At 38.7% G+C, this 16345-nt stretch overlaps 2 protein-coding genes across 3 annotated transcripts; both read right to left on the minus strand.

Annotated features, from left to right (window-relative positions):
* Positions 1-822: 822 nt before the first annotated feature.
* On the minus strand, positions 823-7642 carry gal3st1a (galactose-3-O-sulfotransferase 1a). 2 transcript variants are annotated; one of them, XM_044025340.1, is made up of 5 exons: positions 7276-7641; positions 6282-6839; positions 5711-5905; positions 3381-3528; positions 823-3275 (listed from the first exon to the last, which is right to left on the minus strand). In XM_044025340.1, the coding sequence occupies exons 4-5, from the start codon at positions 3503-3505 to the stop codon at positions 2126-2128; spliced, it is 1275 nt and encodes a 424-aa protein (XP_043881275.1). In that variant the 5' UTR covers positions 3506-3528; positions 5711-5905; positions 6282-6839; positions 7276-7641; the 3' UTR covers positions 823-2125. The 2 variants fall into 2 exon arrangements, with proteins under 2 accessions (XP_043881275.1, XP_043881276.1); XM_044025341.1 differs by lacking the exon at positions 5711-5905 and having other exon boundaries at positions 6282-7642.
* A 987-nt stretch (positions 7643-8629) lies between these two features.
* Positions 8630-15599, minus strand: pes (pescadillo). Its single transcript, XM_044027193.1, has 15 exons — positions 15433-15599; positions 15138-15217; positions 14327-14480; positions 14110-14219; positions 13775-13946; positions 13591-13680; positions 13349-13465; positions 13162-13239; positions 12458-12547; positions 11146-11276; positions 10928-11053; positions 10509-10693; positions 10197-10351; positions 9195-9362; positions 8630-8997 (listed from the first exon to the last, which is right to left on the minus strand). The coding sequence occupies exons 1-15, from the start codon at positions 15454-15456 to the stop codon at positions 8923-8925; spliced, it is 1755 nt and encodes a 584-aa protein (XP_043883128.1). The 5' UTR covers positions 15457-15599; the 3' UTR covers positions 8630-8922.
* Positions 15600-16345: the final 746 nt, after the last annotated feature.

Here is a 16345-nt window from a genome sequence, read left to right on the forward strand (position 1 = left end):
ACTTTGACTTTAAAATGCTGTGGAATATCACCATAAATTGTTACTGACATTGTAATGGAAATGATTTGATTTTTAGTTCATATCGCCCATCCCAATTTAATAGTCATCTTTTCCCAAACCATTGGACTTGACCAGACTAGGGATTCATTGGCCCCTAGGTCATTTGAGTTTGATAGCCCTGATTTAGCGTCTTAACTTCCTCTAATAATATTTTCTCTGTCCCACAGCTGATTTTATTGTTACGTATCATAACAACAGCACAGGTAAAGGTAATGTATTGTTGCTGTACCTGCTCGCTCACCGCCGTCACCTGGGCCATCGAATGGAGCATTACATTTGTGTGCTATAGGAAAAAAGCTATGTAAACAAACTGGGCTGTCACAATAACACGCATACTGTTTATTTGTCTTTGCTTTTTCATTTGTGTTTGTACACTTTGTTAACATGTCTTTGTTAAATAAAACAAACTGACTCATATTTATAGCACTTTACTTTTAACTTAATTTTCTATATATATATATTTATATATATATATATATACATATACATATTATAACACAAGGTTATGATATGCATTTATATCCACTGTTTAATTGTTGCATATAATAATATCCATCCATCCTTGTTTTTATGTTTTTATTTTTACAACAGTAAATCACATGTAATAGGCTGATCAAAAGAGCCCACAAAATTTGTTTATGGACTATGGTTGTTGTATGTGCTCTATAAATAAACTTTGAGTTGAGGTTGTTTTTGGGCCCTGTTTTCAATAGGAGATAGGTTTACACAGGGTAAATGTAAATATAAAGGAAATAAACACAGTGGTGGTGCCAGTCAAATTTAATAAATACAGATTACATCTATTTTTTTCCTTTTTATTTTTAGGAATCAAAGATTATCATATACTTTCATTGCCATTGTATGGAGTTCAAAATCGATAAATTATAGAATCAATAATTCTGAATAGAACATCTATTAAAGATCTGTTTATTGCTCAGTTTGAACTAGTCATATCCACAGACAATGATTACAAGGCTGTGCAAACATGTGCGTGAGGTTAAACACTGTCAGGCATTGTCTAGATATGATGATTTACATGTCTAGGTTGACCACAGATATATCATATTATCATTGCGTACTGAGAATGCTCTGCTGTCAGGAGAGAAAAAGATTTGGCTTAAAAAAACAATAATATGATTTAATATAGCAGAAAACTAAAAGAAAAAACTAAACTGACAAGAAACTTAAAAGAAAAATCTTAGTGATAACATATAGTAATGCTCTTAGGATTTAGTTCATTGATATATTTTTATTTTTTATTTTTTATTTTATTCATCAGACATTTACATTGGGAAGCAGAGGTTTTATTCATTACATTTGATTTAAATGATGTTGTTCTGGGACCTTAGAACAGAGTTGATGCTGATTAGTTAACCCCTTAACTAATCCCTACCTTCCCTGTTACGTACTCATATGATTTGTTTGCTTGTCTGCTTTTTTAAATGATGGCTGATATTTTTCTTCCATAACTGGGACGGTATACTTTACATTCACTAGTTCCTCATGTGTGTTTTAGTAGTAGTGTACATACTCTTCGAGAACTGAGAAATTTGTTCTCTCTCTCAGGGTTTGGGAGTTCTTGAAGCTCATTCTTGACGCACCGTCTGGGCAGAACTATTGTGTGATTGAAATTGAGTTTCTTTTGCAGTATGAAATTTCCAGAACAACCTTTGTTCTTGTTCTTGCCACGTCGAGAAAAAGAACACATTCTCTGTTCTTGCGGTGTATGTACAGGCCTTTTAATCCTCGTTTTGAGACAAACTCAAAAACTCAAATGGCAACAAATGGGTCTTCAATCCTGATTCATTTAACCATTACAACAGGCACACAACTGAGAGTAACAACATTTTAATGTTTCACATTTGAGTCAACACACAGACATGTCACAAAAATGTTTCTGTATTCATCGATTGTGTGCTCAACAGTGTTTGTTTTCTCAAGCGATCAAATACCATACAACGTCACTTACAATAAAACAAGGCAGAAAAAGTGGCTCGTATCAGCCACACCTTCGGACTTCCTTTCTTTGAATACAATCTTTTGGAGCTGAATTGGTCACTCTTTCTTACCAGTTGATGATATTTCGAACATAGCCCCACAGCTTGGTGATCCACAGGTTCACCCCAAGCTCTGTTAAATATTGAATCTCTGGCATCAACATCTTACGGCACAACTTCTGATGTGCCTTGTCCACATTCTTCTTCAGGTTATAACCCATGATCGACTTCTCTCCAATGGGTTGCCACGGCTGCATGGCCGTCTCCTGGATGCTGCCAGCGTCCACGGCATGACCCCCCTCGATGCAGACGGATGCCATCTCCGTGTTCCTTCTCCTGAGTTCTGCCACCTCCTCAGCCATCCGCCGCCGTCCGTATGCATCTACTCTCTTCCAGAAGGTCTGGTTGAAATGCTGGTAGAGCTTCCAGTCAATAGCATTCCACTCAAGGGCCCTTTCCCTCAGCTCAGGAGTAAGTTCAGACACTGTGGATCCCTTGCGAGCGTTGAGCTTAAAGAAGAGCAAATCATCCATCTCCCAGCAGAGGGTATCCTTGAGCAGAATGAGTGACTCTTCAAAGTATTCTACCAGCATGACGAGCTGAAAGCGGTCGGTGATGAATTTGATTCCTTCTTCTACTCGAGGACTATTTGGCTCCAGGTTGTTGTCCAGGCCAAAGTCAAAGAACAGCAGATTCTTGAGGTAGAAAGAGTTGAAGCCCTCTGGATCAAAGTAGTGAAGGGGGTCACGCAGGAACTCAGCCAGCTTGTCATCACCTGGTATCCTCCAGGTAAACGGCACCAGGCGGCCAAAGTAGTGGAAGGACGACTCAAACAGCTCTGCGGGGTCTCGCAGGATAGTGATGTAGGACGTGTCCATGGGGAGCAGCTTAGCCACTTCAGGTGCATTGAATCGCATGTGATTACAGATAATGTTGAAGCACATCCCTGGTTTGTACTCTTTTACCTGGGAGCGCTCAAAAGGAGATGGGTAGAAGAAGTCATTCCTGCTGTCAGGGAAGGCAAATTTCAGCTGGTGTTTTTCCCCAAAGCGGAAAAGGATGTTGAGGAAGGTGCTGCTGGCTGTTTTGTGGGTCTTCAGGAACATGACGTCCACTTTGGGAGCACAAGGTTGGCCATGGGTTTGGTGTGAGCTGTTTGTGGTTAGTTTATGGTGGAGCTGGGATGGACGGTGGGCACAGGAGTAAGGCACCGGAAGCCTACAAAGAAATAAAATTAATAAATATTATAAAGTCACCCACAAACTGGGAAAGTATTTGTTTTTGTTTTTTTATGAATTCATGTTCATCCGTGATGAGTCTTACTCAGGCAGACTGAAGTGGATCTGTGGAGTGGAGAGGCAGTAAAGCAGGATCATACAGCTGGTCAAGAGGGTTCCCAGGACCAGGCCTTTGCACATGGACCTCCACTGCCTCACTTTGCCAGTCATGGTCCAGCAGTGTCAAGGATTACCTTAGAAACATAGATCCTCATCATAAGAGAGATGGAATAATGTGCTTTAATGCTTTAATGACAAACCTGTGAAAAGTTCATTTAGGAGAAGACATGACTTCATATTTTGTTTGGTATTAGAAAACTTCATAAATGAGTTCAGACAAATAAACTGGAACGTTTTACTGGTCAATATTATGCATCTTCAAAAAAAGGACTGGACTTTGTTTATGTCTGACACTCACATTACAATAATAATAATAAAAACTAAATTTGAAAATAAAGCTTTTCCTGTTGGTAATTCCTTAAATTAAATCAGTCAATTCCTCTCAATACGAACAATGTAAATGGCATCTTTAAACATTTCTCTTCAAACATGAATTGCACTACACAGCATTACATGACATACATAACCATCTTTGTTCTTGTGAACAAGAGCCCACATACTCTCTTGTGTTTGCCAAGTTTGTAACATTTTCTTATTGAAGATATGCCATAGCATTGACATGTGTTGGAGGTTTGTGAATATATTTAAATGATGAACAATCTAATGACAGATTTATTGGATTTATTGTAGACAAATCCTGCAAGTATTTAGCCAACTGCAATACATGTTGTGATGTCTCCCCATGCGAGTTTGCCTGCAAGTTCTTGAAAGAATTGTCTTTGTGTTTAGAATTATTTATTTATATTGTATATTACATTTATTTATATTATTTATATAACAAGGGTTGAATTTAGAAAAAGTAGCTGAAGGTGAGCCCACTGCCTCTGCTGTAATGGACAAACGGAACAATTTTATACTATCTTTCTATATTGTACTTTCTCAGAATGCATTTTTATTATTTACTGTATTATCTTTTCTGTCTTTGCTGCTGTGACAATGTAAATTTCCCAGCTACAGGAATAAAAAAGGACTATTTTATCTTATCACCTGACACACCTTTGGGTTTTTCACAAAAGGTGGTATCTACTGCAGAATCCCAAAGTAAACACCAACAGAACATTTTCATGGTTTCCAAAAAATGATTTGGACTAAGAATTGTCATCTAAATTCTACTACAGAATATACTTATTGATACATTGATGATTATGAGTTACTGTTATTATTATTATTTATGTGCTCTGTCAAAGAGGAAATTAAAGGTCTTTCATGTATGTGGCTTTGAGGTATACGCCGAATATAGATTTTTGTGTACGGTCAGACCCTAACTTGTGGCGCCTGAGTATATTTACCCACAGGGATGTATACAGTACATTCTCATTGTATGGATCGTGTGCTGTTTGTCTGTTCACCTCATGTAGTTAAAAATGGATGTGTGCATTCGGTCTAGGAGATGACACACTGGCGACTTGAGATGACTCGCCCCGTGTTTCTCAGCTGCTCCATTAAATAGATAATATATTAATGAGGGAAAGTGATATAGCTTGCACTGGTAAGCTGAGCCACCTGCTGACTTGGCTATACACGTAACAACACAACACTCACCACCTGGAATTTATGACATTATACAACCCAGTGTGACCTTATAGAGCAGAGCGTGAGGAGATACTGCAACTACAGGCGTGGAATTGATTATCAGTCAATTACGAAATTAACCAACTGTTTTGATGTATTTTTTAATAATTCAATCGAATCTTTTCAGCTTCTTAAATGTGAATATTTTCTGGTTTCTTTGCTACATATAACAAATAAATCATTAAATCTGAATCATTTTAGTTTGTGTACAAAAAGACTTGAACGCTATCATTTTCCAAAACACTGATCAACACTTTTGTTATAAGTAACAGATCAATCGAGAAAATAATTGACAGATTCATCCATGATGAAAATAATCATTAGTTGCAGAACTTACATACATAATATTAAAGCCTATCCCAACCTTTTCAGTAATGTATTTTAAATCAAATAGGAAAATAACAGTGTCAAGTGTTTAGTTATGACCTACAGTACAGTTGAATTAATGTTATTGGTAAAACCTGTGTTTGTCCTACTATTTTCATGTTGTCAGATATCTGCTATCTATTACGCCACATTTATTCAAGACAACAAGACTCATTGACATATTCATCGTTCCAATCCAAATGCAAATGACCACAGAATTTGACTGATATGAAAGGTAACAAAGCCGATGGTGCCCTGAGACTTTTACACACTACTTTTGCTTATACTTATTTAAAATCAATAAGCCAAAATGCTTACCTCATGTGTTTCTATCAAAACATTACACAAACATCCCTCTGCAAACACAGGGAAACAGGCGTTTTCTGCTCTGTGTGTCTGGACTCCCATGTAGGGGGCAAATAAGGCGACGTGTTGGACAGTTTTCCTCTTTCTGCCACAAGCCACGGTTGGAAAACATTCGTCCACAAGGTTAATTCAGGCAACAACTTTGCCCTGCAAAGTGTGAGATAAAACCTGGATGTTATAGCTGATATCATTGTTTGCATATGTTTACTTAATAGGCACCGTGTAATGACTAACCTTACAGGACGTATGAAAGTGAATTTAAATTATATTATTACTATTATCAACATTTTGTGCCCCTTCACATGCTCAGCAAAACATACCCTGCTTTATTATTATTATTATTATTATTATTTGCATGTCTGGGGGCAGATCAAGAGAAATATTAAAAGTAAACACAACTTGAGGGGTCCTTGTCTGCGTTTTATGTGTTGAAATGAAAGGGTTAGTTTCTGATTGTCCTGTTTTAACATAAGTCCATATTACAAAGTAAGATTGTTAAGAGGCAAGTTAAATGACTTCTTACCCTCATGCGTGAATCCAAAGGAAAACTACTAGGAGCATTTCTGGTCCGCCTTCTTTTCCGTGCACTTCTGGATGACTGAAATGACTGGATGTCCCTCGTTCAGGTCTCCTTATGTCTAAGCTCAGCATACACATACTGTTCTAATCCCAGCAAAGTCCTGCTCTCCTCTCATAACATGTCCAGTGGCCATGGAGCTCATTCATCTGATTGCTGCTCCTCTTCTTCTGTTTCCCCCCTTCTCCCTCTCCACACGCACACCTGATGCCTCAAGCTACCTGGTACCCGCCCCCTACTTTAACTTTCAACTCCAAAACCAATCTCACTGAATGAAGCACTACAGGGAAGCTCATTTAGCCATCTGTGACGTCAGGCTCAGTGTCAGGGGATGTGCACTTGTCAGTGAGGGCAAAAAAAAGAAAAGAAAAGAAAGAGGGGGTGGGAGATGTAGTGAGAGAGGGAAAAGGGAGGAGAGACGCTGTATAGTCCCTCTTCTGTGTCAACATACAGAGGGCTATTGAGTGCAGACACTGGAGTCTGAGCTGGAAGCTGATAGGAGGGCTGCAAAACAGCATAAAAAGAACAAATACAGAAAGCCAAAGCACAAAGACTCTAATTGTACCACTTGATCAAAACTGCTCTGTGTCTGTATTGTTTGTAAAATGTTATTTAGCAAGTCGTCAATATGTGTGCCGAGGATAATGCCATTATATTTTGTACTATAGTTTCAGACGGTGTCCTAATTATTTAAACACGCAACAACACTGCACATGCTTGAAATTGCATTTCTCCCCCTTATTTTTTTTTATATATCTGTGACTTATTCTTAATCAAATCAAATAACCTTGCATGTAAGTTTTTAGTCAAATTCAACCATTCCTAATTTAAAAAAACAACCCTATTACAAAACAGCACACATAAAACAGACAAGATGAGTCGAGTCCATTTGGCTCTCTGTGACAGGACGCAGCAATATGTGGACATGATAGAGCCTCACCGGTTGCAGTGCTCATGAACTCTTTCTCTGTTAAAACGTCGTGACCCTGTCTCCTGGAGGGCACACTGGATGTGCGCTGCTGCTCATCATCCCACAGTTGTCACGCACAGGCACAGACACTGCTGCTTTTGTTGAGAGGGGCGTGCCTTTTGCCCGCAGCCACCCAGAGTGCCAGGCTGAGACCCGGACTGGGTGGGCATGCGTGGAATGTACATCAGTGTGTAAGGGTTGTGGGAAGAGTCTCATCAAATTCAATGTGGAGATTGAAGAGTGTGGTGGGGGTAAGACTGGCCTGGCCTTCGGTCGCAGCAGCATCACAGTGGGGGTCCAAGGGGTTACGCTCCTTCGTCATCGACACCCACTGCGTCAGTGTGGAGCAATCTGTCAAGACAGCCCACAGCAGCACAATGACCTCAGCCTGTGTCCACTGCACAAATGTGCTCTTCTGGTTCTTGTAGGTTGCAACAATAAGTCAAACAGTAATTGATTACTAAATGAATAGCAAATTATTTTTGATAATTGATTAATCGTTTGAGTGTTTTTTCCCTCAATAATTAAAAAAAGCTCTCCGATTTATTATACTTTGGTTTTTTTTCATTAAATCTGAACCATTTTTGTAGACAAGCATCATTTTGATGCATTTTACTGCCAGAATGATGGTTTGAAATGGATAGTTTTGTCCACAAAGCAGCTGAAAAATCTCCAGTGATTAGATGCTTCTGGACAGACTCATAAAATACTTTGACTCAGAGTTGCCTTTTCAGTTTCTCACTTGATGAATGTGTTTGGTATTTTGATATTTTTTGGGGGAGAAAAAAGCACTCACGAGAGGCTGATTACTTAGTAAATGATATTTATATTATGGAGGTGATTACTTTCTTTGCCTGAAGAGTATTTTAAAAGTTATGGACTTAGTGGGTCAAATGTGTAAAGCCTGAGCAGCCAGATTTCATAGGTGTCAAATAGATAATAATGTAATGCCTCATCTTCCTGCTATTTTATTGGTTTAGATTTTATTTATTTTCTTAACCTCATACGTGCCTTGTCCTAATGGGTACTTTCACCCTCTCCCAATTTGTTTACTAAGTTCATAAACTTCTAAAACTGCAAAAGCCTGCAGCTGCTTTGTATATGCTTTGTGTACAAGTGTTTATGTATTGCAATCAACGTAGTCCAAAAATGAAGAGCATTTAAAAAAAATAAAAAATAAAAGTAGTGACCGATTAATTGTTGCAATACTAAACCGATTGAGAAAATAATTAAATAATTAGTTGCAGCCCTATTTTTTATTAGAAATACTACCCAGAGTTGTGGTGCAAAGAAACACAATAACTAGAGAACATTATTTCAAAAATCATGAGACAAGTTTGATATATTTAAAACACAACACAGCATTTTAAGTACAGATGTTAAAATGAGGTGTAACATTTTATGAATTGCAGAGTACGTACAAACAATTAATTTCACTTTTACATGAATAATTACACAACTGGCTTATGTCACATCCTGTAACTCAGCTTGAACTTATGGAGAGGCCCACTCCACTGAGCAATCAGGTGACACATTCAGGTTTTAATCGACCTGTAGTGAGTTCACTCTACCTCATGAACATAGATACAGAGTCTGAAGAAGACACAGTCAGATGAGTCATTTCCTCGCCTTTTTCTTCTTTGCTTTCTCTGAGTCATCAAAGGCCTTCCTCTTGGCAGCAAGCTTGTTAGCCTGCAAGAGGAACATGGATGAAGTTAATGAACAGATGCTCTACATTAGGGTCATCACTGGGTTCAAGGGTTCTCTACACACCAACGACACAGTGTTAGCCTTAGATAAGACACCAGACAATGAAAAGGTTGTTATGAATGTTGTCTTTTCAGAAAGCTGTGCAAACAATCTATCTTGACAAAAATTGTCAGACGTACCTCTCTGACTTTTCTTTTCTTTCCAAACATGATCTTGTCATAGAGGTACTTTTCCTTTTTCTTCATCATCATGATGGCAAGACGTTTCTCCTCTGCTTTTTCCTCCTGCTCCAGGCGTGCTGGGTTCTCTACCTTCAATTTGCCAGGTGTCACCTTAACCTGCAGTGACTTAAAGCAAGACACAAGTCAATACAGGCCTACCATTATAGTTTTTATCTGTTTATCTATGATATCTATTGGAACATTGGACATGGGGGGGGCTGCACCGAGCAGATGGTGCAGTGAGCACACCTTGTCCTTAGATAAACTTTGAATCAATCAGAAAAATTCCATTATTCTCAGAAGCCGGGTTAAATTAACCTAAAGTCTTGCTTAGGGCTGAAACGATTACTAAATTAATCACCAATTATTATGATAATCGATTAAAATAATTTAACAAAGCTTTTTGATGTTTAAGCATCTTAAATGTGAATATTTTCTGGTTGCTTTGCTCCATATGAAAAAGAAATCATTACAACTGAATCATTTTGGTTTGTGGACAAAACAAGACATTTGAGAACATCGTCACATTGTGGGGGTTTGAGAACAATGATCAACATCTGGACCAAACAAGTACTCGATCAATCGAGAAAATGATTGACAGATTAATCCATTATGAGAATAACTGTTATACTTATTACTGCTAGTCTTTCAGTCAAAATGAGGGACAAAGGCAAATTAATGGTTCTCCTGAGTGGACGACAACAAACAATCTAAACAGGAATGTGAAAGTATTGAGGTTTCTACACTATAGATGTGAAAGTAAGGAACTAAATCGGCAGCTTCGCTGAGTGAGTGGCAGATGAGGCATCACAGACAGGCACTGCAAGGACTGATCAACCTCGGTGTCATAATAAATTATATATAAATATCTTCGAAAGAATTACATGCGACATAATAAGTCATTTCAACATTGTGACATCTTTCAAATTAAAGGACCAGAATAAATAAAGGACCTCTTACCTTGCCCTGAGATCTTTGATCTTCCATCTTCTTGAGATTCTTTTCCTCTGCTTCTTCCTCCTCCTCCTCTTCATTGTCGTCTTCCTCCTCTTCTTCATCCTCCTCTTCTTCTTCTTCTTCTTCATCCTCCTCTTCTTCATCCTCCTGATTTTGGGCTATTTTGAATAAATAAATGTATTAATAATTTCCGTCTCCACAATGGATCTGAATGAATTTATCAGTGTTGTGGGCAATGGCTTTTAGAAGTTGCCTAACTCAATAGCTGTGTGTAGTATGACAGCTGAGACATCAATGAAATGCCAAAGTTCGTACCTGGCTTTTCTCCTCGCTGCAGGGCCATGATCTTCATCTTCTCAGGGGGCACGTAGTCACCATCCTTCTCCTCGACAAACGGAGAGAGGTGAGGCGGCAGAGTCACTCCGAGGAAGTAGTCCTCCACTGGCAGGCGGATCTTGGAGTTGATACAGTCATATACCCACTGGGGCTGGATATAGTACCTGAAAGTATATTAGCCTTTTATTACGACTCTGAAAGAAGGCATTGTAAAGTATATGGTAGCATAAGAAGAGAGGATCACAATCAATCACCAACGTTTTCCAGTACATTATTTAGGACTCAAATATACACTGTAAATCTCATTTGTTGTACCAAAAGTGATGCATTAATAAAAGCTAAAGATACTTAAGATAAGATAAAAAAAAAGAAAAAAAAGAAGAAACCTCTTCCATTACCTGTTGATGTATTGTTTGTCGATGTTGGGTCTGTCAACAATTTGATGTGTGATGGTCTCATCTGTCACTTCATACGTGCTGCCAATGTACGCAGACTTGTCCCAGGACACCTCACCACCAAAACCCCTGGAAGACAGCAGCGATAGACAGAACAATTAAGAAGCATTGCATCGCTTTAATGGTTTGTTTTCTGCTTGTGAGAGGCTGAGTTCACTCACCTGATGACAAATGCCAGCGACTCTCTGGGCACTTCTCTGTTCAAGTAGAACTTGAGGCCTTCAAAAAGCTTTTTCTGGACTTCCTGCTTTCTCTGCTCCTGTTCTCTTGCCTCCATCCTTTCCATGTCCTCCTGTAAAAAAGCAAAGCAGGAAGTTTAAAACACACCATTCACTTAGAGTTTTCAATTAAACTGTCCAAAAAGGACAGTTTAATTGAACACTCTAAGTGAATGGTGTGAGTGAATGGTTGTTCATTTATATGTCGGCCCTGCGATGGACTGGCGACCTGTCCAGTGGTCTACACTGCCTTTTGCCCAGCAGCCCTGCTATCGTCATGTGGAGGATAAATCTGTAGATGATGAATGACAGGCTTTCCTTCACAGACTCTTAGACTAATGCTTGTGGGATTTTGGAATTGTGCAGGTAGATTTGTTTTGATAACAATACGAAACAAGTGCAGTGGGACATGTCTAACTTGAGAACCAAAACTGGAAGTTCATGTTCAAATGCAGCGACAGTAATTCAAGTTCCTACAAAAAGGTTACTTGATTCAAGGAAAGCCCCTGTGCTGTAACAGGGCCAACCTCACACCCGTCATGATTTGCTCAGATTGATAGACACCTCGTCCATAGAAACCAAACATGCAGTGGTAATCCCCAGTCTCACACCGCCTAATGCTTTGACTAGAAGAAAATGTAAACTCTCGCTTCCACCCCCAGAGATTAATTAGTTTTATGCCTGCATCATAACTTATCAAAGAAAACAGACTCACGGTCCCAACAAGAAGCCACATGTCTACTAAACTGTTATGAAGGGACAATTATTTATTGATTAACTGGAGTGATTGACCTTAGTGGATTATTCTTAAACTCAAAACTTGACAAATACATCTGCGAAGTAACATGATTTTGCTGGGGAGACTAATGTTTATGATATGTTGGTATTTATTTACTGTGTCTTAGCTGAAGTAGCATTAGAGCAGTTTACTGCTAGAGGTAAAAAAGAGACTGAACCACACGCCTTTAACCTGACCTCCAGGGAGGAAAGGTAGGATCGATTCATGTTAACAGAAGATTATTTTAATTTGATGTAGGGCTTTAGAGGTCACTCAGTAATGATATGCTTATGCACATGGATACAAATATGATTGGTTTAAAACATTTTTAAACTTAAATGCTATTATAGTGTTTCTATTATTAAGTTATTAATATCACCAGAGATATAATTAACTCTTAACATGGCTTTGATATCAATATCTTACTTTTAGAATATGTCATACACTGAATAATATTTACTGAGATGGTTTTCTTACCCCTTCAACAGGAAACTGGTCAAGTTGAGCCTCCTCCTCCTCTGCAGTAGAAACCACCCTTGCCAGAGTGGCACTCAGAGCTGACAGTTTCTGCACATACAAAACAGGATAAACATCTACATGTGTATTTACATCAGTGGTCACTTCCTGACTGGGTCTCAACAGCCATAGCCTATGAGCTGAGAAATAAAAGCATTGGCAGTAATAGTCCCATCTCATATTGAGACCAAGGAAAAAATTACGCTTGTACATATGGTCAAGTAACCATGGTCTTTCAACTATTTTAAGTATACTGCTTTAGCACAGCTGGGGTCCGTTAACAGGGAGACCTGGTTTGGATAACGATTAATTGCCGTGTTCATGAACACAGAACTAATGATCTTAAACCAAAATAAAAGGAATGATTACACTACATTTTAACTTACAAAACTACTCAAATAATAGCTGGAATTTGATACTTTAATGTAGTACCCACTTTTTTTTTTAACCCATTTGAATGTGCTAAAGCAATTAACAGACAGTTTCTCACTTCTCACAACGTCAACCATTATGTTAAGTATTACCCTGAGTGAGCCATAAATCATTTCACTGTTGTTTTTTAAATATTTAATACAAATAAAAATGATTCCAAAAAGATGAGAACAAGTGAAATACCACCTCCTTGCAACAGTAACAATTCAAGACAGTTAGACTCAGAGCCTCACCTCTATGTAGCATTCTGAATTCATGGCATAGTCATCCTCATTCTCTTCCTTCAGCTCCAGCTCGGCTTTACTGTCAAGCTGCGAAAGGGGAGAGATTAGGGTTACCAAAAAGCCATAACTTCCTCCTGTAAACAGTGTGAAATGATCAATATCAATGAACTGATATTATTTTAAGAATCCCATATACCTTTGGAGGGTAGAGCAGATTGAGGGAATGGTATAGTCTGAAGTTGACAAAGCCCAGCAGAGTGGTGTAAAACTCTGTGAAAGTGGCCATTACTCTGTAGTCAACATCTGTTGGATGCTGAAAAGGCAGAGACAGAGTGCAACGTGGCGTAAGTGGTATCAGTAAATATTTATTTAACAACAACAATAATGTGATTGCTTGTTATAATCACCAGGGGCTGCATTTCATCATCCTACACTTACATCATGGGAGAACTGGTACGGCACCAGCCATGTAATGAGCTGCCCCATCACCTCAGCTTGATAATATATTCCCTTGATGGAGAGGAATACCTATAAGGAACAGAAAGGTGTTAAATTCCATGCAAAATCAATCACAGGTTATTGAACTCAATCCGTAATATACATCCCCCAAAGCAGCCCTCACCTTTGTGAGAGCACGAGCTGCAACCACATAGTTCATCCATTCCACAGTGAGGCGTTTACACAGCTGGATTGTCTGCACATGGCACTTTCCTGTGCGAGCAAAGGTGGAGAAGAGGAAGCACATGCAGAGGGCATCATCGATATCACGAAGGGCATCGATGAAGGAGGGGTACCTGTCAAATAAAGGAGGGTTACTAATGCAATACAACAAAAAATTACTTTAAACTTCTGCCATGCTTAAAAACTGGATTACAGTTTGTACAGACAAAATAATTTATCTCATGATATGAAAAGATCAACTAAACTCCTGTGTAAGATACAGAGAATCTTATTCACCTTTCTTTGATGATGTGGTCCAGTTTGTAAGTGGGCTTGTTTCCTTTCAGTCTCTCCACTGCAGACCATTCTGTTTTTCCATATGCCTTCTTTAGTTTACGTACAAATATCTGTAACAATAAAACCATTTTGACAGTTAGGCAAGTGTTAAACTTAATACCAATTAAGAAGTAACATCAATCAACTCTCCTCAGGTAGAGAAGTAAGCCTAAAATACCTTGTATTCTCTGAACTTGCCAACTATTGGTTCATGCAGCAGAAAGCGGATGTCTTTGAGCAGGTAGAAGGTCCTCGGAGCAGTTGAGCCCTTGTTAACCTTCTTCTTGTGCTTGGGCTCATGAGGGTAGATGCCTTTGAGGATGCATAGTCGCCTGAAAATCAAGATAGTCATTATTTCTTATTATATATAGTCACTCTTTCCATCAAAGCTTGACATTCCAAGGCCAGTTCTGTTTCGGTACCAGAACTGTTGACAAAACTGCTCTGCCTACCCCTGATTCAAAAAGCAAAGAGTCCAAAAAAATATGCATGTGCACAGGATGTGACGCTGTAGTCTGGTGCTGGAATATTTGCAGAAGTGCACACCGGAGACACTGTTAATACCAAGTGTAAATGTATGTGGTGAAGTGGTATCTGATCAATATCCCATTCTATTGCCAGATGTAAAGGGGGCCTCGGATCCAATGACAAAAACCACATTCAGACGTGGTTTGAGGATGCATCTGGCCTCATTCTAGAGCTGCATGCACTCAAATCTTCCTCAGGGATTAGAGTCCATCTCATCTGATATCGGTTTTACCCGTTTTTTTTTCCTTACCATTAGTCAATAGTTTAACGTTATTTTATTTGTAACCATTGCCACAATGTTAATATCAATATTCAGATAATTTTCTCACTTTTGGTGAATCTTCTCTTGTCTCTCCGTCATTCTCACACACACATTGACGTCAGACTTGTCAACATAATTTTGTTCTCAAGCACAGGCATGACATCATTGGTGCAGAACTCTTGAGTCAAGGGTAAATTACCTGAAGTCTGGGAGACTGAGCATTAACTTCTTGCGAGCTCTATTCCTGGTGATGTAGTTGGTGGCAGAGCCCCTCTCGAACTGGAAAACAAGTGCAGACGCTTGAATTTCACACAATCAAACCATATAATCGCATTTTACAGTGGACATAACACGTTACTTTAGCTCTAAATCTCAAAGTATTGCAACGCAGATTAGGAAAAACAAACGTCAGCTAGTTCTGTTAGCTAACGGGCTAACTAGCTATTGGTGTTAAACGTGACTAACCCTGACATTAGCCTAACGGCAACGCTTACCTTTTTCTTCTGAAGACCTCCCATTTTCAAACGATATTCGACCACTTATGAAAGTTATCGAAATTTAAATGGTCAACACTCGCTACTGTACACAACGTTGGCTACAACCAGCGACAGCAGCCGATACACGTGTAGCCTGAGCCTGACGTCACGTGCTCCCAGAAGGCGGTGCAAGCTGTAACCAGGACCCAGAGGTGGCCCGCGTGACGCCTGATCAGGAAAGAGAGACAATCAGCAGGAAAACAAAGTTTGCTCCTCTCATTATTCCTTTGTTTTATATGAACACGCACCCATATTCTAGTAAACTTGTCAAGTCATCTTTTTATTGAATCATTAAATGATAAATATGCTAAATAAATGTAATGCAAAATTGGTTAGGGCTCCATATTGCACTGACAACTGTTACTGTCTGATAGTTTGCACTAGGTGTCATGTTGCACTGATATCTATTCTATTTTATTTTCCTTATACTATTTATCTGTCTCTCTATGTACATGCACCACCACTGTCCAGACTTTACCTGACAATAAACACGATTTTGATTCTGAATGACTACTAAGATAATAACATGATATACTGATGTAAAAAAAATATCCTAGGATTAGAGCCACAACTATAACGATTCATCTGTCAATTATGTTCTCACAAGTGTACTTGTTTGGTATGTAAACAGTCAGAATGTAAAATGTTGATCAGTGTTTACCAAACCTGGAAATAACAATGTTTTGTTTTGTCAAACCAAAATTATTCAGATTTAATGATTTAATTATTTGTTGTTATATGGAGCAAAGAAATATTCACATGTAAGTTGAAAAATCAGAGAGCTTGTTTTAATTATTAAAAAACATGCAGACCAATTAATCGATTATCAAAATAGTTCTTACCCATCAGCCCTACCTATGATTAATATTGT

Source organism: Solea senegalensis, linkage group LG5 (genome assembly GCF_019176455.1).
Source record: "Solea senegalensis isolate Sse05_10M linkage group LG5, IFAPA_SoseM_1, whole genome shotgun sequence".
Classification (NCBI taxonomy): Eukaryota; Metazoa; Chordata; class Actinopteri; order Pleuronectiformes; family Soleidae; genus Solea; species Solea senegalensis.

Excerpts from the sequence above, each read along its gene's own strand:
- gal3st1a (XM_044025341.1), bottom strand. The coding sequence starts at position 3,505 with ATGACTGGCAAAGTGAGGCAGTGGAGGTCCATGTGCAAAGGCCTGGTC. Across the intron at positions 3,276-3,380 it reads ATCCACTTCAGTCTGCCTGA|GCTTCCGGTGCCTTACTCCT; the intron begins GTAAGACTCATC and ends ATTTCTTTGTAG.
- pes (XM_044027193.1), bottom strand. The coding sequence starts at position 15,456 with ATGGGAGGTCTTCAGAAGAAAAAG. Across the intron at positions 12,548-13,161 it reads ATTCAGAATGCTACATAGAG|AAACTGTCAGCTCTGAGTGC; the intron begins GTGAGGCTCTGA and ends TTGTATGTGCAG. Across the intron at positions 8,998-9,194 it reads AGAAAAGAAAAGTCAGAGAG|GCTAACAAGCTTGCTGCCAA; the intron begins GTACGTCTGACA and ends TTCCTCTTGCAG.